Source organism: Delphinapterus leucas, chromosome 16 (genome assembly GCF_059928025.1).
Source record: "Delphinapterus leucas isolate spDelLeu-1000000601 "Yukka" chromosome 16, BTC_Dleu_Yukka2, whole genome shotgun sequence".
In the NCBI taxonomy this organism is placed as follows: Eukaryota; Metazoa; Chordata; class Mammalia; order Artiodactyla; family Monodontidae; genus Delphinapterus; species Delphinapterus leucas.
In genome coordinates this window covers 49,754,638-49,778,600 of record NC_143144.1, presented here as the reverse complement: position 1 = coordinate 49,778,600, position 23,963 = coordinate 49,754,638, and the positions used below count along the sequence as shown (strand labels likewise).

Sequence of the window (23,963 nt, the reverse complement as noted above, 5' to 3'; positions counted from 1 at the left end):
GGATATCACTACATCCCAAATTAAAAAGGCAGATTGTAGCAAATGTGGATGGAGTTGTAGAGCAACTAAACTTTCATACACCCTTGGTGGGAGCACAAATTGGTACACTTTAGAAAACCATTTGGCAGTAGCTACCAGAGCTGAACATAAGGAACCCCACGATCCAGGAATTCCTGTACTAGTATACACCCAAGAGAAGCACATACATATGTTCTTCACAGTACCTCTGTAATCACCCAAAACTGCAAACAATCCAAATGTACATCAATAGTAGAATGGATAGATACATATAAGCAATACTATCCCATAAGGAGAATTAAGTACAACTACGTGTAACAGCAATTAAAATATCACCAGCATGATATTGAGTGAAAGAAGCCAGACACAAAGAGTACATACAACATCATTCTGCTTATGTGACATTCAGAAACAGCTCAACTAATCTATGGTGTTAGAATTCAGGATTATTGATTACCCTTGGCAAGGAGTACCTGTAAAGGAGGAAGAAGGTAGCTTCTGGGGTTCTGGTAATGATCTGTTTCTTAATCTGGCTGGTGATTATACTGGTGCATTCACTTTATGAAAATTCAAGGCCTATTTTTCTGTAGTTATATTAAACCTCAATTAAAATTACATTATATATATGTATGTGTGTGTATGTGCCATCCGTATATATATAATACATGTACATATATATTTATAAAATATATATAATTCAAAGGTATGTATTTATACATGCATATGTGTACACACACACACACACATGCACATACAGACACACATATATTACATCCAAAATGTAACCACTTCTGACCTTCTCTACTGTTACCTCCCATCTAAGACTACTGCAATAGCTGTTTGCCCCAGTTCCTCTCATGCATCCCTGCAGTCTTCACCTATAGCCAGAATGATAATTTTTAAAGCAGAAGTCAGGTCATATTTGTCCTTGGCTTATAACCAGTAGGAATGGTTCCCCTGTCAATCAGAATAAAATCCTCAGAGGAGACATATATCCCTGACAGCCTATTTAAAGTAGCCTCACTACGCAGACCTGTCACTCTCATCCCTTTACCCAGCTTTAATTTTCTTTATAGTTCTTATCACCAACTGACATACCATTTACTTAGTTATTTATTGATAATTGGTCTCTCTACCACTAGTATGTAAGCTACCTGACAGCGGGAACTTTATCTTTCTTTATTATATCCCTCACATCTAGAACGATACCTGGCACCATAAAGTAGGCAATGACGAATGAATGAGATCATCACCAAACCACACAGGAAATAAGGCAGAATATGTATGTCTAGCCCTCTTTTATATGTTAGGAGACTAAAAGAATAAAATTACATTAGAAAACAAAAAAATGAAATTACTCACTTGACGTTATTGAGGAGTACAGTTCCGGTCTTCTGTTTTGCTCTCCCCCCCTCTTCCTTTCTCCCTCTGTTCTTCCCCTCCCCCATACCCACATGTACATACATGTGTGCACACACAGGCATAGGCACAAGGAGAATGGGATAAGGACAGTCCTCCTAACTGACAGAAGTACGAATGTAAGCTACCCCATTCAATGCAATTTATAGCCACTTTATTTACATCAGATAGCCATAAAATATATTATTATATAAAATATATATAAAATATATTATATATATTTTTATATTATATATAAAATATATTTATATAAGTAAAATATATTATTATACACACAAACACACATACATGTTTTATATATATATATAATACATGTATGTGTGTTTGTGTGTGTATAATTACAGAGATTATATAATCCTAGTGGTTCAGAATTAAATGAGGATGACGTCCTGGTAAAGATTCATTATATTGGAATCAGGCACTTTTATATGAGCCTTATTTTGTGGATATATGGCCCTTTTGAATACACAATAGTAAAGAACCTATTATTTTTCTTGCCAAAATATATGTATCCATGACCTAGGGCTGCTCCCTCCAGCATTTTGCATTAAAAAAATTTTCAAACAAAATAAAACCATTTTGTTAGGTCCTGCAACGATGATAAACTTTCTGGGCCCTGAAGGTAAATTTTTTTGTAAATGAATATGTTCAGAATTTGAGATTGTTTGAGTCAAAAGTCTCACCTCCCTGTTCTCAGAATGAATTGTAGAGTCCCTGAAGCAGACAAGGGTGTTTAAGGTTAACCTCTGTTTCTATATAGATATCAATTACCTTTTCAAAGTCTTCCCAGTGGGATTTGCCACTTGGCAGCTTGTCTAAAAACTAGCTAAATGTGCAAATGTGTGTGGCGGGGAGGAAAAGGTCCAGTTTGGTTGTCAGCCTAGTTGACCCTTCGGTTTTGGTAAAAAGAAAAAAAAATTTTTTTTCAAAAAAGAGTTTTAGGCCCTTTCAGTTGCTAAATAACTGACTTCACTCTTTTGTAGGTTTATTTTTTTTAATTGAAAAAATGGGAAACTTAGTGATAACCCCCCAAATACACAATACGTGCTCAACTGCTAGTGTTAGTCTCCTTCACCTCCTCCAGCTCAGAAAGCAGTAAGCATAATATCAGGCCCCATAACTCTAAAAGTAGAGTAAATAATAAAATGAAGCCCAGGATACATTGAGTGTAACAAGGCCAGTGTCAAAAGATCATTTGTTCATCAAGTAGATAAATCTTTTATTAAGACAGAAAATGATGGTTCAAGGGAATGATGGCTTTTACTTCTGAGTGCAAAATAACCATTAATGTCAGAATAGAAAGAAATGCTAAAGTTCATTTTGAAGCTCAGACTAACTTACAGATCAGGAGGGGAAGTGTGGAGTAAAGAAGACGGGCATGACTCCGATGCGGGAATTCTAGCTTCATCCTGACCGCACAGACTTGGAAGCTGTGTAACCTAGGGAAAATTACTTAACCTCTCTGAATCTCAGCTTCACAGAGATGTAAAATTAGAATGGCAGATCTTGCAGGACTTTTGTGAAGATTAAATGAGGTCTTAGTTTGTAGCCAAGAATATGCTGTGATAATGTGTAGGATTATTACTGTGCTTAAATAATTTGAGTATCCTTCATGTTTTCTCTCTTCCTCCTAAAGCCACTTCTCTAAGGTTTAGCTAAAGTTACCCCCATCCTTGAGGTTTGCCAATCCCTACTGATTTAGATTAGGATATTTTTCACCAATTAAATGAGAATTTTTCATATGCTCCATTTCTGAACTGGCCTGACTTAAGCCTTCAGAATAGAACTATTGCCTTCTCTGAAACCCAAATTATTAATGTGGTACATGAACAAGCAGCTTCCTGAGACCCTTAAAGGTAGGAAGACTGGAGATGGAAATTAAAACGTGAGGGAAGTCTTTTCGTTCTTCATCCCAGGATGGAGCATTGTCCCATTTTGCTAAATATTTTTCTCTCTCTAATAGAAAAAATGGTTACTGAACACTTATCATATGCCAAGCACTGTGCTGTGCATTATTCATGTAATCCTCACAACAGATTAATGCATCCTGTACTATTTTTGCCACTTAAAGACAAAAGGACTGTAATTAGAATAAGTGGCTTGCCTACGGTCACCTACCCAGTAAGTGGTAGAGTCAGGATTTGAACCCAAACCTGCCTAATTACTTTCCCAGTCTTTCCATTTGTTGATTATTTACCTCCTACATTTTAACTAACTTTGCATGTCTGTGTTTGCCTTTCTCTCTCTTTATACTTTCCTCCTTTGTATTTCTGTAATTAATAGGGTAGAGGACTATAACAAAAAAGACTAAGGTATGGTCCCTGTGCTTAAGAAACTATGATAGTCCACTGACAGAAAGATGACAGGCAAACAAATGACTGTATGACATGGAAGAACTTTAAGAAGTCCGTAAGAGATGGAGCATTAGTCTCCTCACTGGTAACATGGGAATAATATTCTACCTTATATGGTGGTTGTTAAAATAGGGTGAAATGCTTGTGTTAAGTGTTGGCAAAAACCCTGCTCAGTGTATGGAATCTATAATGTTGCCAGCCAGTCCCAGGATAATAATTAGGACACAAAGCTAGAAAAGCAACTTGGTGTCAGATTTTGAGAGACTTAAATGCCAGTCTAAAGACTTTGGACCTACAGCTTGATGAAAACAAGTGTGCCAAGGACAGTAATCGCTCTGCAAAGAAATGAGAGCTGATGCTATTTTACATTACCTTTCAAAATTCATCATAAGTGAGCTGGAGTCGGTAGAAACAGTTGGAACTGGTTTAAAGGAGTTTTGTATTTGATGTACTAAAAGGAAAGATGATAATTTAAAGTTTGATGCCCTGTACTTTTTCTTCCACAGTAATTAGTGAATGCCAAAGGCAGCAACTGGAGTCTGTGAGCTACTCCTCTCGCTACGCGCTGGGCCTCTTTTATGAAGCTGGCACGAAGATTGATGTCCCTTGGGCTGGGCAGTACATCACCAGTAATCCCTGCATTCGCTTCATCTCCATTGATAATAAGAAACGCAATATAGGTCAGTACCCCCATTATTTCCCTTAAATACAGTAACAATGGTGGGTGTAGATCATGAAAAATGCTGTTTAATTGAGTGTTGCCATTCTGAACAGAGCAAGCATTTAACTCCAAGCCACAGGGGATAAAATTTAATGTCACATTTGGCCAATAATAAAATACACAGTGAAACCAGCAAAGTTTTTCAGAAAATCATTCACCACATGGTTTGTATTACTGAGTTTATGAAAATAGTGTCAGAAGGTTTAAGATTTCAAAATGGCCCAAGTTCTATTGCTTTAATATGGATCCATCTATATGCAAATTTATCTCTCATCATTTATTTCTTGGTGGAGTTTGCTTTTGTTTGTTTGGTTTTGTTTTTAAAATTTGACGAGTGCTGCTCTTTCCACTTCCCAGGCTAGATATAAAAAGTGAATTTTACTATGTTATGAAAATCCTTCACTTCAATATAATTGTATTTATTTAATTTTCACCTGGAAAACTACATAAAATTACTTTGTGTACAATGCAACTAAAATAATAGGTAAAACGTTTCATATGAACTGTACTAGAATGGGATAAAGTCTACACTCCACCTTCTTTGTTGAAGATAGTTATTAAAATTAGATTTGAATTGCAAGAATAAACATAACTGATTCATTTCATGCACAAAGGTGAAAGTATATTCTTATTTGTAGGACTGTAGTGATTGCTAAGAAATTGCTTTTTGTGAAATAAACGTTAATGATCTAAAATGACTAAATTCTTGAAAGGAATAGTCACTGCAATTTGTTACGGTGTTTTATGGTGCAGTGATGGTTTCATCAAGCATTAGTTAGACGTCTTGCCTGATAAAATCACCAACTAACGTCTCTTGGCTTGCCAGAACTTTATAATGATACAACTGGGCTAGAGTATGGTTTTTATATCAGAGCACATGATCTTAGAAAAATGTTTCTTTTATAACTTAAAACTCCCTAAGGGCTGGACTGTTTATGTTAACATGATACCACATATATGTACAATCAGCAGTTCATGAAATGCCCTGTAACAGCAATGGACTAACCATTTTTAACTCGACAACTGCTTTGTTCTGAGAAAAGGAAAATAGCCCTTGATCTTCTGTTATATGTCATGAATTAGACATTGTCCTTTGTGTATTGCTTCATAAGATATGACATCTGTTAGGGTATATTTAGTAATACATAACAGAAAAACCAATTTAAACTTGTTTAAACAACATATGGACATTTGTTATATTATCTGATATGGACTGAATTGTATCCCCCCAAATTCATATGTTGAAGCCCTAAACCCCCAATGTGATTATATTTGGCGACAGGGCTTTTAGGAGGTAATTAAGGTTAAATGAGGTCATAGGGTGGAATCCTAATTATAAGGCTGGCCTTATAAAATGAGGAAGAGAAAGAGAGAGAACTCTATTCTTGGGCATACACCAAGGAAAGGCCATGTGAGGAGAGTGAGAAGGTTAAAAGGCAGGCCGTCTGCAAGCCAGGAAGAGAGTCCTCACAGAAACCAAATCAGCTGGCACCTGGATCTTGGACTTCCTTCTTTGGAACTGAGAGAAATAAATTTCTTTTGTTTAAGCCATCCAATCTATGGCAGCCCAAGCTAACTGATGATATTATCTAAAAGGAAGAAGTTGGGGAGACTTCATGACTGATTGATTCAATAACAGAGCAACATCTTCAAGGACCTAGGGTTTATCCATCTCTGCTCTCTTCCACTCTTAATGTTGACATCCTCAGAGGACTGGTAGCAAGATGGCAATGACTATTGGAGTCACATCCAGACCCAGCAACATGGCTTAGGAAGAAGACGGACTATTACTATCTCAGTCCCTTTCTGAGAATTAAGGAAATCTTTCCAGAAACCCCTCAACTGACTATCTTGTATCTCATAGGTCATAACTGGGTTACTCAACCAGTCTGAAACCAATCACTGGCAAGGGGGGGTGGGACTACCATTAAAACCTTAGACAAATCAAGATCTACTCCTGGAACTGGTATCAGGATCATCTTCCCTTTAGTCATATGAGGGTAGACACCTGACTAAAATAGGGGTTTGTTAGGAAGAAAGGAGGGAATAGTGGATGCTGGGTTGGCAACAAATAATGTCCATTATCTTCAAGTAGATTCACATCTTATGTGAGAGATAAAATTGTAAAGTTGGCACAGAAAGAGAAGAATCATGTATATTCAAAATTATCTTTGAAAATATCTTAAAACTACGTGACATTTTGGAGACTAACATAATGTTCAGTAAATTCAGCATAGCATTTTGCGAGCATTCAATAGATTTCAGTTTCTTCGGGTGAGGCCAGATGAAATTGTTGGTTTGCATTTATGGGACAGTAATATCTTCTACTATGAAAGGCACACAGGAAAGAAAGAAATAGCAGTCATATCTCCTAACAGATTAAATCGCTGTGCAAATGGAGTGGGATGGTGAGTGAAAGCACCCACACCACTATGTAGTAGCAATTTATAAAATCAGAGTTATGCAAATTTGAAAGAGTACAACATAAAAATATTAATAAATTCTCACAAGATTGGCAGCTTTTGAAATAATAGAAATACGAAAAGAATCTTTTTTTATATTAACAATCACACAATTTTAAATCTTGAGGGCCAGGTGAATTGGGAACCATGTTTTTGCTACAGCCCATGGTGGTGCCACTTCAGACAGCAAAGAAATACCTTCCTTCGTCAGTTTTATGAAAAATTAATTTTGGATTATGCAAGTTTTAAAATGTAAGAGACCCCCAGTAATGGCATTCCCTAACATAAAATCTAACTAACTGCCTTGCATTTAAACTATTTTTTCTCACTATCTGGGGCCAGGGTGCTAAGTATATCTACTTGAATTCACATAATATAAATGTCCATATAGTGTAACTCCACTGTATTTTATTGACATTGATATTTAAGTAGGCCAGTAAGAATTGTCTCTTTATGTTACTAACACTACCCAACTCTATCCTTTATTTGGGGTGTTCTATTGAAACAAGAATTAATACTATAAATACACACAATCAATGAAGGGAAACATTTGTGTTCTGTCAGGTAGGGCAGCAACAAGACAGACAAAGGGTGGCAGAGCTGTCCACAAAATAAAGTCTGTTGTCAAGTCTTGAAGAGAGCCAGAGGATACAGGATTAGTAGCCCAAACCAGACAAAGGTCAAGGAATAATTATTTGTCAAATGTCAGGAATAGACAGTACACAAACCAGAAACAAAAGTCTCCTTGGGCAGAGGGGCTAAATTCCAAGATGTATTAGATTCATACCAGCGATTATGGGTATGACCCAATACACGTAGGCTTGTGCTTTCCAAAATGTGTTCAACGGAACATCAGTTCCTTGATATGCTCTTTGTGAAGGGGCTCTGTCATCAATAAGTTTGCAAAATGCTACTGACTTTACCGCTATTTTAGAGAATCTCAGGGCATATTATCCTATTAAAAGATATTCCTATAGAGAGGACACCTTCTCATTTTATTTAATCTAGGATTTCCCAAATGTACTTGACCATGGAATATTTTATTTAGGCACCAAACCTGCTAACATCCCACAGAAATTGTTCCCCAGGACACACTTAAGAAAGCCTGACTTGATGTCACCGTTTATGCTTTGTACTTGGGCAGGAATTGTAAGCCAGATGAGAGGATGGGGAAGTCTAGTCCTGAAGTCATCAGTGGGAAGATACTGAGTTTTTTTAGAGGTGGAAGAAGACTTTTTGCAGATGAACTCAAAACTTGGTAGGGTTATAACTGGAGACAATGTAGGTTGAAATAAGGTCTGAAATAAGGTCATGTGAATTATCATTAACATGGATAATATTTTAAATTATCAATAAGATTATCACTGTGGGAAGAATTTGGACTTTAAAAGACTCAGATTCAAATTCTGGCTCTGAAACTTGCTAATGATGTGATCTTGTATGACCCTTGTTTTGTAACAATAGGTTTTGTAACAAACACAATAAAAAATTTTAATGGCCTGAACATAACAAAAGTCTGTTTCTTCTTCACATAAGACCCAAACAGGTGTTTATGACTGGAAGGTAGGTTTCATCAAAGAGGTGATTCAGAGACCCAGACTCCTTCCACCCTTTGACTCTATCAGGGCTTACAGAGTCACTGTGCTCGTAGGAATCAAACAAGTGGATGAAGAAAAGAATGGAGGAGAGCACATAGGATATTTTTAGGGTTAGACTTAGAAATGGTACATATCAGGAGGGGTCACGTTTTATTGATTAGAACAGTTATGTGGCCATACTTATTTGGAAGGAAAGCTGGAATCATAGTCTACCCGTGCATGTAGGAAGAATAAAAAGTGGGTTGGTGAACATCTAGCCAGTTTCTGCTGGAGCACTTAGCATAAGTCCTTCTGTGAAAGAGGCAGATTAGATCTACATAGATGATAAATAGATTTCAACACAGGTGCCAATCATTTAACAGGTAATCATCACCTGGGGCAAAAACTAGAAACAATTCCAAGACTGGGTCTAGACTCAGTAGAAAAGGGTTCTACCAACAATTGGCAATGTCTGTCATGCAGAGGGCATGGGGAGCAGTGGGACAAGTGAAAGACATTTATCTCCTGTATAGGGAAAACACTCCTGTGTGTTCCTCCTTTACTCTCATACTCCTACCACACTCACAACACTTCTGACACCAGAAGTATGGATTTTCCACACCTCAAGGAATTCTGCAATCCCTGCTTGGTGCCCTGCAATTCAATTCAGTTCTGACACTATCTCTGAGGAGTTAGCAGCAGATCCCACAGGCAAAGGGTCCAACCCCACAAGACTGCCTCCACTTCAGATACCAATTGCAAGTTTCAAGCTGTCGTCTGTACTTCTGACTAACCAACTATAAACTGGTGTTCCTATGACCCCTCCTTGGGTTTGATAATTTGCTAGTATGGCTCACAGAACTCAGGGAAACACCTATTTACACTTACCGATTTATTGTATAATAAAGGATATGATATAGCACACAAATTAACAGCCAGATGAAGAGGTACATAGAGGGAGGTCCAGAAGGGTCCCATGTGCAGGACATTCTGTCCCTGTGGAGTTGGGGTGTGACACCTCCAGGAAGGATGTGTTCACCAGAAGCCCTCTGAACCCCATACTATTGAGATTTTTATGGAGGCTTCAACATGTAGGCATGATCTGTCATTAACTCAACTCTAGCCCCTCTCCCTTCGTGGAGGATAGAGAGTGGGGCTGAAAGTTCTAAGCTTCTAATCATGGCTTGGTCTTTCTGGTGACCAACCCCTATCCCCTATCCTGAAGCTATCTAGGAGTCCCCCAAGAGTTACCTCATTAGAACAAAAGACACTTCTATCACCCAGGAAATTCCAAGGGATTTAGGACCTCTGTGCCGGGAACTGAGGGGAAAATTATATATATATATATATATATATATATATATATATATATATATATATATAGTTTTACACACCTCCCAAGATCTCTGAGATCCTTCCCAACATCTTAAATTTGGAGTCAGACTGGCCAGGAGTCAAACTTCCTATATTGAACTCAGTTCTACCACTTACTAGCTGTGTGACCTTGGATAAATTACTTAAACTCTCTGTTTACTGATCAATAAAATGAGGAAAGTAATACCAACTCTAAAGGGTCGAAGATGAAATGATTTAAACATATAAAGAGCTTCACATAGCACTTAGTAAATAATGTCAGTATCTATGGTGCCTAATATTATAATTAATAATTCCAGTCTTTAATTCAGATATTATATTCTCCAAAGCAAAAGGCATAAATATAAAAGCCTGACTTAAGTGAATGCAACCCTACATTACCAGGACAGATAGGAGTCAGGGTGGCTTAAATAAACAAAATGTATAAGTAACCCTCAAAATGATTGGTCAGAATTTTAGCATCCTTCCTTGTTCACCATCTAGAAGAGTGTTAATGATCAGTACAATCACTAATAGGCAGCAATCTGAGGAGATTAATACAATCTGCAACTCTAGAAATGCGATGGCCAATGACCATAATTACATAGCTTTAAATATCTCATTAAAGAAAACAATCCGACTCATCCAAAAAGAAAACAAGTGAACAAACTTTTGCATCACATGGAATTTATATGTTCAAGGATTGTATTGTTAGGATCCTTGAGTAACAAACACTAATATAATGCATAATGCCTTTAAAGGCTCTTTTACAAAAGATGCAGAAAGATTATTCCGTATAACTGTTTGTTACATCAACTCTTTATAAAAGATGGGAGCATAATATGAAATTCTGTAAATAACTGGGATGGGCCTGGGGCCATAAATCCAGTCACCTTGTCTTCACTTAGGCGAGTACATGATTATTCCAACTAAGCGATAGCCATGTAATTGACCACACAGAATATCTGCTTTTGGATTTGAAACATTGTGCGATTATTTGTCCTTAAAGTTGCAGAAAATGCAATCCAGATAGGTAACATTTTATAAGTTGAACAAAAAAGGACTAGGGAGAAGAAAAAGGGACAAGGGAGAGAGAAGGAAAGGAAAAGACCTGGGATGATGAAAAACTGTCAGGTTTCCAGTTCAAGCTATTTCTTTAAAATATCAACTCCAGAAACAGAGCTTTCAGATAAGACAGCAATCATCATCTTAAAATAACAAGCAGTAACCAGTTACAAAATTCATAATATTGGGTTTTCTGTGTTATAGACATAGTCATTTGTAATTCAATTATGTAACTGACGCTGTCCATATGAATCTGTTAAGGCGATTTAATAAACAGCAGTCAAGTGCTAATTACAAATATCCATCTCACTATTACAGTGATGCCACAGAACGTTACATGATTGTAATATCAAATCTTTTTCCTTGCTCTCTCAGAAAGGAAAAAATATATATGTGTGTATGTGTGTGTGTGTGTATACGTATATATATACACATATATATGTATGTCTGTAATGTATAAATGTACTTACATAAAACATATGTACATATGTATACATAAAAATGAATATCATATGTTGTCATTTAAAGTAATAGGCACAAATTATAAAACAGATTACTCTTATTTCACGTAATATTTGCCACTTTTAAAAATCGGTTTTCTTTAGAAAATGAGATAACTCAGTCCATTTTGTAAGGAGAACATTTGCACATAAAGTAAAAACAAACAGATCCCTTTCAGCCTCTGGTTTCCCTATCAAGCTATCCTCTATGGGAAAGATTTACATCCACGATAACACTTGTCCTCCCACTTGCCAAGCAAGTGAACTCAGTCTGAAAATCAATGCCAGAGACAGAGGGAAGTGGAAAAGCAGCTAAATATGTAACATCAAAAATAAACCTTGAAAATATCCTAAGGAGTGTATTACTGGGAAAAATATATATCTTATGGAAGTTTCCTTCAGAAAAACTGAATTCACAAATATTTTGTTTATATGTTTTCCATTCTCAGTTTATTCGGTCAAATAATTATTTACAAATATGTATTGGATGCTTCTGTGTGCTGGGCACTCTGCTTGGAAATGAGGATTCCATAGTTTCTGCCCTCATGAAACATAACATTTATGAAGTCTACTCAAATGAGAAATTCTGAAGGAAACTGATACATGAGGCTCTGTTGGACTAGTGACTTGGAGTCAAGTATGAGTCCTCATAAATATAAATAGACGCATTGAGTATAGAGAGCAACAGCTCACATGTATGATCAAAACTGGGGAGAGTCATGCTGCCTCATGACGATATTATGATCTTTTAAAAGGATGCTTTAGACCTGGGACCTTTTGTCAACATGAATCTAATAATCTTCTTTCTTCAGGTGAAGAAATGAAAAATGGGGACTATGGAACATTTAAATGCGTGAAAAAATCAGAAACTTTAGCATAGCCTATTATTTAACTTTCTCCTGGGGCTGCTAAAAGGTTTAATAAATACAAATAAGTTGTGAAATGTCCAAGAAGCAGTGAGCAAAAGGATAAAGAAAGTCTAGAGTCTACAGCTGCCTGGCATTTCTGTAATTATGAACAATTCCAAACCGGAGATGTATAGAGCATCCACACTACGAAGTGAGTCTTGAACATTACATCTGCAAGTCTCTTCTTGTGCCAACATTCCACCTTTGTGTTCTGCCTGCCCTGCCCTCTGAGAGTGGTATTTTCACTTGTGGTATTGGCCTAAACGTGTGGCTGTCAGGCTGAGATTTACAAAAGATCTTCAGGTTGTCCAAGAGTTCCTCCAGAACACAAGAGCCAGATGTGTTGGTGACTGAGTGTAGTTTGGATCCACTATTAGGGGGAGAAGAGGGGAATGAGAATCAGATGACTGTTTATGATGAATAAATGTATGGATCTGAAATTTACAGCGTATAGATGAGAACAACAGAAAAACTGAGAGGCTGCCATCATCGCTGCCAATTTAGAAAGGCAATAGCAAGGGAAAACCCTCTGTTGGCTTTGTAAGGAGGTGAGGAAGGCCAGTCTACCTCAAGGAGGGAAAAATCAGCAGAGGTGCACAGGTAGGAACTGCCACAGTCCCTCTGATCTCTTCACTAACAAAAGTCAAGTAACTTGGTATGTAGCTATCGTGTAATGAAGGCACTGCTGTATTAAATGTAATGACGTCTAATTTTTGCTATTTGTAATTATGATCCCTTTAAGTGATGGCTCTTCTGTCTGCCAAGCACCTAGGAGAGATTAGATGCCAGTTTGAGAGTGAGAATAAGGAGAGCTAAATTGTCTTGCTTAACTGAGGAAAAAATTTCAGACACTCTGAGACTAAGGGGAGGGCGAGGAGCAGAGAAGGGAAAGAGGAAAGAGAATGCTACATAGAGTAGTAGAGACTCTGGCTTGACCCGAGGGATTGCTATGTAGACTTGTAACTCGTTTGCTATATAATTTACTTTGTGACCCTCCTCCCACAAGTCCCTACCACCTCAGTATAGTTCTGGATTGAGCAATTGTTTTAAATCGATGGGTGCTTTTTATTGGAGAGCTATTTTGTAAATCAACGTAGTCCAGACACTTTTTGGAGTATCTAGGGTGAAATTATTAGGAACTTTATGGTTTCTTCACATTAGTTCCTGTGCAGAGATTTGGAGTCTGCTGTCTCTATGGAGAAACCTCACATCTGTTTGAGAACCTTATTTTGAATGCAGACAGAACTCCTCACCAGCTGGACCTCAAGTAGAGCAAGCTCAACTTACTGTTTCCATAATACCTGTAACCAGGTCAATCTGTTGAGGGAGCTGGAAATTGGGAAAATGCTCTCTCTATGGGACTGAACGTTTTGAAGTATCTTGAAGTTAAGTCCTTACTGCAGCCTGAAGTGAAGCTGTCAACACCCTGGGTTTTAAGCCAGGGCTCAAAATGATGTGCTGTGCTCTGCTTCCCAGACAAGGGCCTGGTTTTCATCATTCTGGAGGCATCTCAGAACCTCTGCAGATTGAGAATAGTCTTGTAAAACTGTGTAACTCTCAGACAGCTTGTGAGCCTCAGGTCCTGGGAGACAGTAAAGACTTGTTGAACTGGATGAGAGCTTGACAAGTCTTCATTCTGGTCCATTTTTATCTGGGACCACAACAACACTATACCAAAGAGATGGAAACTTTCCTTTGCCTAGAGCTCCCTCAGAAAAGATTTCACCATTTTTCTCACTGTCAAGAATTCTTCCTCAGATCAATCTGAATGTCTCATGGGCTAAAGAGTTGATATGCCCTGTTTGCAGAGCTGCTGCTTTCTCCAGATTAGAGCTCTCTCCTTTAGCAGGAATACATGCCGCTATCACACATGCGATCCATTAATTGATCCCTCTTATCTCCATTAAGATTGAAAATATAAGAGATAGACTCTAACATCGTGGCATAACAGGAGTGTGTATTCGGTGCTCAGGAAATATTTGCTGAGCCAGTCATCCTTTATGCAGCTCTGAGATGCCCTTCCCTTGTTCCGAAATAACATTGAGAATTAATACTTCAGCACTGGTCACCCACTTAGCAGGCAAGGAAAAGTAATGGTAGTCAGCAAATTGTTCACCCCTAAGACAACCTAGGTATCTGTTACTACTGCCCTCTAAATCATATAAAATGAATGAGCTCTCTAGTTGCCAAATCTGCAAGCTGTTGAAAAAACACATGTGAGCTATTGGCGATTAGAATGATCAGAAGCCTCTTTTGGAGACCCTGTCCCATGCCTATTACATGGGGAATACTTGACTACGTAGTATCAGAGGTGTTGCCAGTAAGACCTGGAAGTTTTATCAAGCTGTCTTCCCAAAGAGATCCAAGTATTCTTGGTAACAAGTTTACCGTGGTCTCTAGGGAATATGCATCTGCTTTGAATGATGCCCTGTAACACAGACCTTGATTTCTAAGGTTACACTTCAAAGGATCCCACCATTCTTTTTGTGAAAGATTTTTTTAAATACTTGGTTGAAGAACAACTGTGCTCCAGCTGAGATATTTAACTTAGAAAATATGTGAGAAGCTCTGCAAATGTGCCATTTCTCTTCCATGGTTTAGCAGTTATCTCTTTTTTGTATCTCAATGGAATTAAAATGATATCTTGCATAGGAACCCTGCCACAAATGATGAGTTCATATTAACCCAAGCTTGGTAAGTGGTGAATTCCTTATTGTATAATTCATGATTTGGTTTTTATTATCATGGATGGTCAAAAATAACCAGTGTTATCAAGTATGGTTCTGTTCCATGGTTCCATGGACTTTGCAATCACACAAACCTAGTTTCAAATTATAACTCTATACTTAGAATTAGGTTGAACTATATTATATTGCTGTCTTTGTAATTTAAAATGTTCAAATACCAGCATTTTCATGTGATTCAACCTAATAGCTCTGTAACCATGAGTTAAGTTTCTCAGTCTCTCTGAGCTTCACTTATCTGTACTGTAAGGTTAATAGTGTCTCCCAGAAATGTAATAAGGGTTGAATAGTATATCCAAAACTCCTAGCCCCATGCCTAGCACACCGGAGGCACATAGTAAATTCTGTCTTTACAGTTGTTGTCACATAAATTATTTTATGGTTTCAGTCTATCAGCTATATAAACTTTTTTTCATTTTGAGAAAGAAAAAAGGGAAGGATAATGCCAATAGTGCAAGTTTAGTTAAATTATATTATCTTCTGTTAAAAATAAAAACACTTACACGTTAGGGTAGTTAAACAATATCTCATTTCCCGAATAAGGTGTTAAACTCAGAGAACATTAAATTAAATGTGGTTCTTCTTTCTTTTTATGGAATCTCAAATCCCTTTTTGAATAATTCCCCCAAAATTTGCACTCCAGCATATCCGAGAGGAGTTAGATACTATGAAGTAAGTTGTCAGCAAATCAAAGCTGAGACTAATTCAAGAGCAGGTTTCAAAGTGTGACTGCAGAATCTCACCACAGGAAATCGCTTCATTGTGCTTCATAAATACTTTATATCAGTTAGCATTTTTAACTCTGTCCAGAATCACCAATCCATCATTTTGCCCAGATGTGACATTACTGAATCAATTTAGCCTAAAGAGTCGTTTGGTTTTATTACCAATGACTTTCTTGTTATTAAGTGAGCTGAGAAGGCTTTGATATGCCCTTTAAGATCATATGTGGACCCTGCTATTTTTAATAATCATTGCCCCTACAGACTTCATATATGTGCTCATTTAGATAATGAGAAGCATCTACATGTACTGCACAGGACCTTGAATTCCCTGCATAATATGAATGAATATTAAACATCGGAATCTGAAAAGAATCTATTGAAATTCCATTAATATTTATAACTGCTCTGTGGGACTAGGGGAATTCTTCAGTATAAAATATTCCAAATTCATGTTTGTAAGAATGAAGCATCCTTGAATTTAAAATATAGTTTTCCTCACTGAAATAGATTTCTATTATACATATACCTAGTGAATTCTTTGTTGTTGATATTCTATATCCTTATTTAAAAGAGTCAGGAAAGGCATTTTAGAACCTTGGGCTCATTTGAACCTAATCCACTCTTTTTTATTAAACATAAAATGCCTGTTTGTTCCCTTTTCCACTATCTATATTCATAATATTGGTTTCTTAGGAGTAGCTCACAATATCATAAAGGATATTGTTAAAAGGATTATAGTCCCTTTGATTTAAGAACTTTGGCCAAAATACCCAGATTCAATTTTTTTTTCCTGTCAAAATATAACAGGAAGGATAATTTCACTGGTCTTATTAGTAAAGGAGATAAGAATGTCTACAGTAAACCAGTAAATTTCCTCTATCAAAAGCACCAGAAATATTTTGACACATCATAAATAAAACTTCATCTGATTAGTCTCAGTCTTTCAAATTCAACATTTTATAATGTCAAGGCAAAACTTTCTCTTTAATGCACCAAATGAACTAGAGCAAAGTATTGATATTAGGCCAAATCCTCCAACCCAGAGATATATTTCTTCTGGTCATGGTATCCTTTTGAGCAGTTAAAAGTCTAAAGCTGAACCCAATTATGCAACTACAGTGATAAAGTGATATCCTTAGAGCAGACCAGTATGCTTGCCCAATTTCAGGAAAAGAGTCCAATCATAATACCACTCAACACACAAAATTTCATATAGGGCATGATGCTGAGTCGGCCAGAATAACGATGTATAATAAGGGATGACTGCTTATTGCTGGTGAGTGTTGGGAAAGTGGCACATTTTAGTTGACTGTCATCATAGAAAACCAGGGCTTTCTTACACACTGTGGAAGAACTCCAGCGAGGCCTGGAACACCAAGTGCGAGTCAGGACAAATCCCCTGCTCTGGGGACCTGGGTAGGCCCAATTAAAGGACTATTGAAACTCTTCCATCTTTCCTTTTGGCAGTGCCAATAAAAGCTGCAACAGGCTGAAAATTTCCTTGTGTCTCATGATAAATAGATGTTTTCCTAAAACTTGGGAGGTCTTAGCCAAAGAAAAAAACTTCTCCCAAACAGATCCTGAAATATAAGCAGTCCCACTAAATGTGGCCCCATTCGCTAAATGGGTAGAATCTATGGAATTTTTAAAGGAATTACTGCAAGGAACTTGGAGGAAAGATTATTCCAGCCCTGGGAAGCAAGTAGAATTCAGAATATGATTGCCAGAGTTATTTTATTCCTTTTTTTAAAAAATATATATATATAATCAAACTTAACATGTGAAGCGCTGGCTCTTGATTGCCTGCCTTGGAAATTCAGAACTTGTTCTCTGTTTCTAAAAATGGAGCTACCAGTCTCCTAGCTCCTTGAGCCCCAAATCAGGAATCATCCTTGCTTTTTTTTTCTCTTTCATTGAACTCACTTCTCTTCATCACTGCTGTCACAACCCAAGCACCATCTTACTTTAACTAGTCTCTCCATACTTGCCCCTTTCCAGTTCATTTGTCACATCGCCAGAATGATCTTCTTCAAACACATCTGTTTATGCCATTCGCTTTCCCACTTAAAGCCCTTTATTGCTTTCCCTTTGCGTATAGGATTAAATCTCAGATCCTTATCATGACCTACAAGATCCTGAGTGATCTCATACAGGGGCCACAAACTTTTTCTATAAAGGCTAGCTAGTCAATACTTTAGACTCTGTGAGCCATACGGTCTCTTGTTGCAGCTTCTTAGCTCTGCTGGTGTCACACAAGATATAAACATTATATAAAGGAATGGGTGTGACCATCTTCCAGAAAAGCTTTATTTACCAACACACGTGGAGGCCAGATTAGTTTGCCAGCCCCTGGTCTAGCACATGCCTATTTCACTAGCTCCTTCCTCCCTTCCTTACTTGGCTCTCCAGTCACACCTCTCATTCCTGCCATGGTTTTTCCCACTCAAGACCATGGTCCATTTTGTTCTCTCTGCCTAGACTGTCTCAGTTTAAATGTTACTTCCACAGAGGCCATTCCTGAATTCCTAATTTAATTAGGGTTTCCTATTATACTCTTCTTTAACACCTTATATTTTAATTTTCAGTAACTACACACTGATTTGTGTAATCATTTGTTTAATGTCTCTTTCACCTTCATATTGTAAGGTCCATGAGTGGAGAGACTGAATTTGCTTTGCTCCTCTTTGTATCTCCAGCACATGGCACAGTGCTTCACATATAGTAATTTCTCAATTAAATGTGTGTTAAATGAATAATGAGTTAATGAGATCTAATCAAAACATGACAGAGGAAAACAAAAGATAACAATTTGGGCTCAGATCTAAAATATGAAATGCTTTAAGTCCATTGATCTCCAAGGTATATCATTTTTAAAGTTCTACACCTGAAATAAGGGATGTGTAATTCATAGGCATACCTCAGAATCTTGGTACTACAAAGGCATTTGTGGTTGACACATTGTGGCTTTTACGCAAAGTCGCATGCAGGTTGGGCATCTCTACTTCATCTTGTAGATTTGCTAACTGAAGCATGAGCCCCTAAAGTCAGCGTGAAGGTAAGAAAGAAATGGAAGGCACATAATAGCTCTTAATAGCCTTGGACTAAATGGAACACACTTCACTTCCCCTCATGTCCACTGACCAAGACTAGTTATATGGCTCCAGCTTAACTGCCACATAGACTAGGAATTGTCAGGGAGCACATGGACTATTTAGTGAGAGTGAACTATCTCTGCCAGAGAGTGTAAAAAATAGTTCAAATATATTTCCTAATATTAAACAAAATTGGCTATATGAAGGTACTATAAACCACACATATTGGTATACTATAGTTGATATATTTTACCAAATTAAAAAAGCTTTTCTTAAATTTTAATTTACCTCATTTATGTTAATATTCTCACTTGTTAGTAATCTACAGGGTCTTACTCTCATGTCTCCCCCAGACACTTTTCTACAAAGACTTTTAATGTGTAATAGAGGAAAATGCTCATTTTGTAATAATTTCATTTTATGACCATGGTTTTTCTATATAACCTATAAGTTTTGGTCATTTTAAAAGAATCCTATGGTACATTTCCTCTCAAAAGTAAACTATTATAGTCCAAAACTTGACTGTAAGGGAATGATCCTTATAAGAAAAGAAATATCTATATGTTCTCTTTGCTCCCCAAATTGTCTGTCTCCACAAGTTATTCATCAGTCATACACTCGAATACTTATTGCATTTCAGCTATGGGCCAGACACTGTTCCAGGTGTTCAGGTGAATAAGACGGCTCTTCTACTGCTTACCTTTGCCAGGGAATATTTAAACATATTCCAGCATAATGATAAAAAGTTAGAATTCCTTATCAGCGAAATTTCAACAGTGTTTAATCTGATATTCTCTTGTGTCCTTGTTATTTTAGTTCTGCAAGTGTTTGTGGAATTGAAGTATCAATATCTCTGTAGGACACTGTCTTTTCATTTGGTCAGTATTCCTAGTCAGGTCTTTAGTAATCCTTGAGTTACACTTACAGGGATATAAAAATATACCTTGTTTTAAAGGGACAGTAATAAGCTCTGAGGCCGTATCTGCTGCACTGAAGAAGGTAGAGACAGTTCTCTAGTTTGAAGTCAGTCTCCTGGGTCTGTCCTCCTTATTTATATGGGCACATACCTTATTTTATTGCACTTCACTTTATTGTGCTTAGCAGATATTTTACTTTTTACAAATTGAAGGTTTGTGACAACCCTGTGTCAAGCAAGTCTATCGGTGCCATCTTTTCCAATAGCATTTGCTCACTCTGTGTCTTTGTGACACATTTTGGTACTTCTCATAATTTTTCAAACTTTTTCATAATTATTATATTTGTTATGGTGATCTGTGATCAGTGATCTTTGATGGTACTACTGTAATTGCTTTGGTGTGCCACAAACTGTGCCCATATGACGGTGAACTTAATCCATAAATGTTGTGTGTGTTCTGACTGCTCCACCCAACGGCCATTCCCCCATCCCTCTCCCTCTCACCAGGCCTCCCTATTCCCTGAAATACAACAATATTGAAATTAGGCCAATTAATAAACCTACAGTGACCTCTAAGTGTTCAACGGAAAGGAAGAGCCACACATCTCTCACTTTAAATCAAAATCTGAAACTGATTAAGCTTAGTGAGGAAGGCATGTCAAAAGCCAGGAGAGGCCACAAAAAGTAGGCCTCTTGCACCAAACAGTCAGCCAAGTTGTGAATGCAAAGGAAAAGTTCTGGAAGGAAATGAAAAGTGCTACTTCAGTGAATACAAATGATAAGAAAGTGAAATAGCCTTGCTTCTGATATGGCGAAAGTTTTAGTGGTCTGGATAGAAGTACAAACCAGCCACAACATTCTCGTATGCCAAAGCCTAATCGAGAGCAAGGCCCTAACTCTTTTCAATTCTATGGAGGCTGAGAAGTGAGGAAGCTGCAGAAGAAAAGTTTGAAGCTAGCAGAAGTTGTTGATTCACGAAGTTTAAGGAAGGAAGCCATCTCCGTAACATAAATGTGCAAGGTGAAGCAGCAGGTGCTGATGCAGAAGCTGTAGCAAGTTATCCAGAAGACCTAGCTGAGACAATGAATGAAGGTGGCTACACTAACCAACAGATTTTCAATGTAGGTGAAACTGCTTTGTATTGGAAGAAGATGCCAGCTAGGACTTTCATAGCAAGAGAGGAGAAGTCAATACCTGGCTTCAAAATTTCAAAGGACAGGCAGACTCTTGTTAGGGGCTAATCCAGATGGTGACTTGAAGGTGAAGCCAATGCTCACTTACCATTCTGAAAATCCGAGGGCCCTGAGAATTATGCTAAATCTATTCTTCCTGTGCTCTATAAATGGAACAATGAAGCCTGGATGACAGCACATCTGTTGACAACATGGTTTACTGAATATTTTAAGCTCACTATTGAGACCTACAGCTCAGAAAAAAAAAATTCCTTTCAAAATATTACTGCTCATTGACAATGAATATGGTCACCCAAGAGCTCTGATGGAGCTGTACAATGAGATTAATGTTGTTTTCATGACTGCTAACACAACATCCATTCTGCATCCCATGGATCAAGAAGTAATTTTGACTTTTGAGTTTTATTATTTAAGAAATACATTTTGTAAGACTACAGCTGCCATAGATAGTGATTCCTCCAATGGATCTATGCAAAGTAAATTGAAAACCTTCTGGAAAGGATTTGCCATTCTAGATGCCATTACGAACATTCATAATTCACGGAAAGAGGTCAAAATATCAACATCAACAGGACTTTGGAAGAAGTTGATTCCAACCATAGTGGATGTTTTTGAGGGTTTCAATACTTCAGTGGAGGAAATAACTGCAAATGTGGTAGAAATAGCAAAAGAACTAGAATTAGAAGTGGTGGCCGTAGATTTGACTAAATTGCTGCAATCTAATGATAAAACTTAGAGGAGTTGCTTCTTATGGATGAGCAAAGAAAGTAGTTCCTTGAGATGGAATCTACTCCTGGTGAAGATGCTGTGAAGACTGTTGAAATGACAACAAAGGATTTAGAATAGTACATAAACATAGTTGATAAAGCAGCAGCAGGGTTTGAGAGTATTAACTTCAATTTGGAAAGACGTTCTACTGTGGGTAAAATGTTATCAAACAGCAGTGCATGCTGCAGAGAAAATCGTTCATGAAAAGAAGAGTCAATTGATGTGGCAAACTTCACTGTTGTCTTATTTTAAGAAACTGCCACAGCCACCCCAGCCTTCAGCCATCACCCTGATCAGCCAGCAGCCTTCAGCATTGAGGCCAAGCCCTCCACCAGCAAAAAGATTACAACTTGCTAAAGACTTAGATGATGGTTAACATTTTTTTAGTAATATGGTATTTTTTAAAATTGAGATATGTACATATTTTTAGACATAATGCTATTGTGCACTTAATACCATGGTATAGAGTAAACATAACTTTTATATGCACTGGGAAAACAAAAAATTTATGTGACTCACTTTACTATGATCTTCACTTTTTTGTGGTGGTCTGGAACCAAACCCACAATTCTCTCTGAGCGATGCTTGTATAGCTTGCCTAAAGGTACTCCTCTGGAGAGATCTGTCTCACAAAACCAGATCTGCTTCCTCCAAATAAAGGCAAGAGCCTAAGGAATGATGGAGAGGGATGGATTCAAACATGAATTCTTGACCAAGTGGAAATCTTCCCTGACACAGAACCTCCTGAGACACTCTGCCACAGGGATTCTGTTGATCTGCAAGGATTTTTCTTTGTCATGGAATCTGGAAATCTTGCCTCCTTGGTTTTCCATAATGGAAGTCTTTAAGAAATTGCTTTCTCTGAAAAGGTCAGAATTATTTGAAAAAAAAAAAACAAAACTGGAATTTCCAATTTAGTAGCTAAATGTGATTGGAATAATCAAGAAGTCTCATGGGGGAAAATGTTATCTAAGACCCTCCATAATGTAGAAATACTTGTGAGTCTTGAGCTCTGATTTCCAAAATGTATATCTGGGTTTGGGGGGAAAACATGAGTCTGCCCCACAGCCTTGAGTCACCCTCCTCTTCCCTCTTGCTATATCAGTGTATACATATTTGCTTGTATGTGTGCTAATTATGTCTCAAATTACAAATAAGAAAATGTATTTCTCCTCTATTACAATATATTTGTACGTAGGAAGCAAAGAGAACTTTTCTATAGCCTGAATTTAGAACAGCTTACGTCAGGAGTTTGAAAAATAACAAAGAATGAAAAGAAAAGCCAGAACAATGTTGTTCAACCTTTTTAAACTCCATACCCATAATCTTTATTAAGACAGGCACTGTGCTAAGTGCTTTTATGTTTGTTTGTTTGTTTTTTACATTTTATCTTTACAACAACTCTCTGAGGTAAATATTATTATCCCTGTTTTTATAAGTGAAGAAAGTAAAGCTTAGAGAAATTAAATAAAACGATGACTTCAGCCTGAGCTTTGTTTATCTCTGAATCATACTTTTTTGATCAAAGTAAAAATCTCTATGCTGGAGAGACTAATAAAAGCTCCCCATGGAGACTTATCTCTTGCCCCAGCACCTACCCTAGAACACAATGAGGTTGATTGATACCTGGAAACTAGATTCTTTCTCATATTCTTCTTTAACCTATACTTTCTGTCATTTGTATATTTAAATTAACAGTGGCTTTTAAAATTCATTTCTAAAGATGAGATAATAACACCAAATGTGTTATTTGAAATTTTACATGTTCTGCTCACCCGCTTCCCAGATTTGGGTGAGCCAAATTCTCAGTGCCTTCCTCTACCACCAGCCCAACATTGAGAATCCTGGGAATGAAAGAACCTTGGAAATCCAGTTCTTCTACCATCACTCACATGACAAATGCTATTCATACTCATGACACACTTCATGAGGATAGCTCAAGTTATTAGGAATCTCAAGAGGCCTAGCGTTCTCACACTCAAGATCACATATATCAAAATACACGTAAGCAAAAGTAATGTTATTTTCAGAATAAACTTGATTCCAACTTAATATATCTTTAAAAAGAAAAATATTCTCAATCCTGGATATGTTAATTTAACCATTGTTAGTTACACATGATTTTCCACAGAGCTGTAACATTTGTGA

General features: G+C 37.2%; 1 protein-coding gene and 1 long non-coding RNA gene across 10 annotated transcripts in view; one reads left to right on the top strand and one right to left on the bottom strand.

Annotated features, from left to right (window-relative positions):
- The window catches only part of LOC149747281 (uncharacterized), a 368,282-nt gene that overhangs the window by 181,245 nt on the left and 163,074 nt on the right, over nt 1–23,963 (bottom strand). The gene's annotated exons all lie outside the window — the stretch shown is intronic.
- Nucleotides 1–23,963, top strand: part of RNLS (renalase, FAD dependent amine oxidase) — a 322,501-nt gene that overhangs the window by 210,396 nt on the left and 88,142 nt on the right. For all 9 annotated transcript variants that reach the window (XR_016388107.1, XR_016388109.1, XR_016388108.1 and 6 more), the window contains one exon: nt 4,298–4,471. Coding sequence is in view for 6 of the 9 variants with exons in the window: in XM_089897872.1 (XP_089753998.1) it covers nt 4,298–4,471 (174 nt within the window). In the remaining 3 variants the exon portion in view is untranslated. The remainder of the gene's footprint in view (nt 1–4,297; nt 4,472–23,963) is intronic.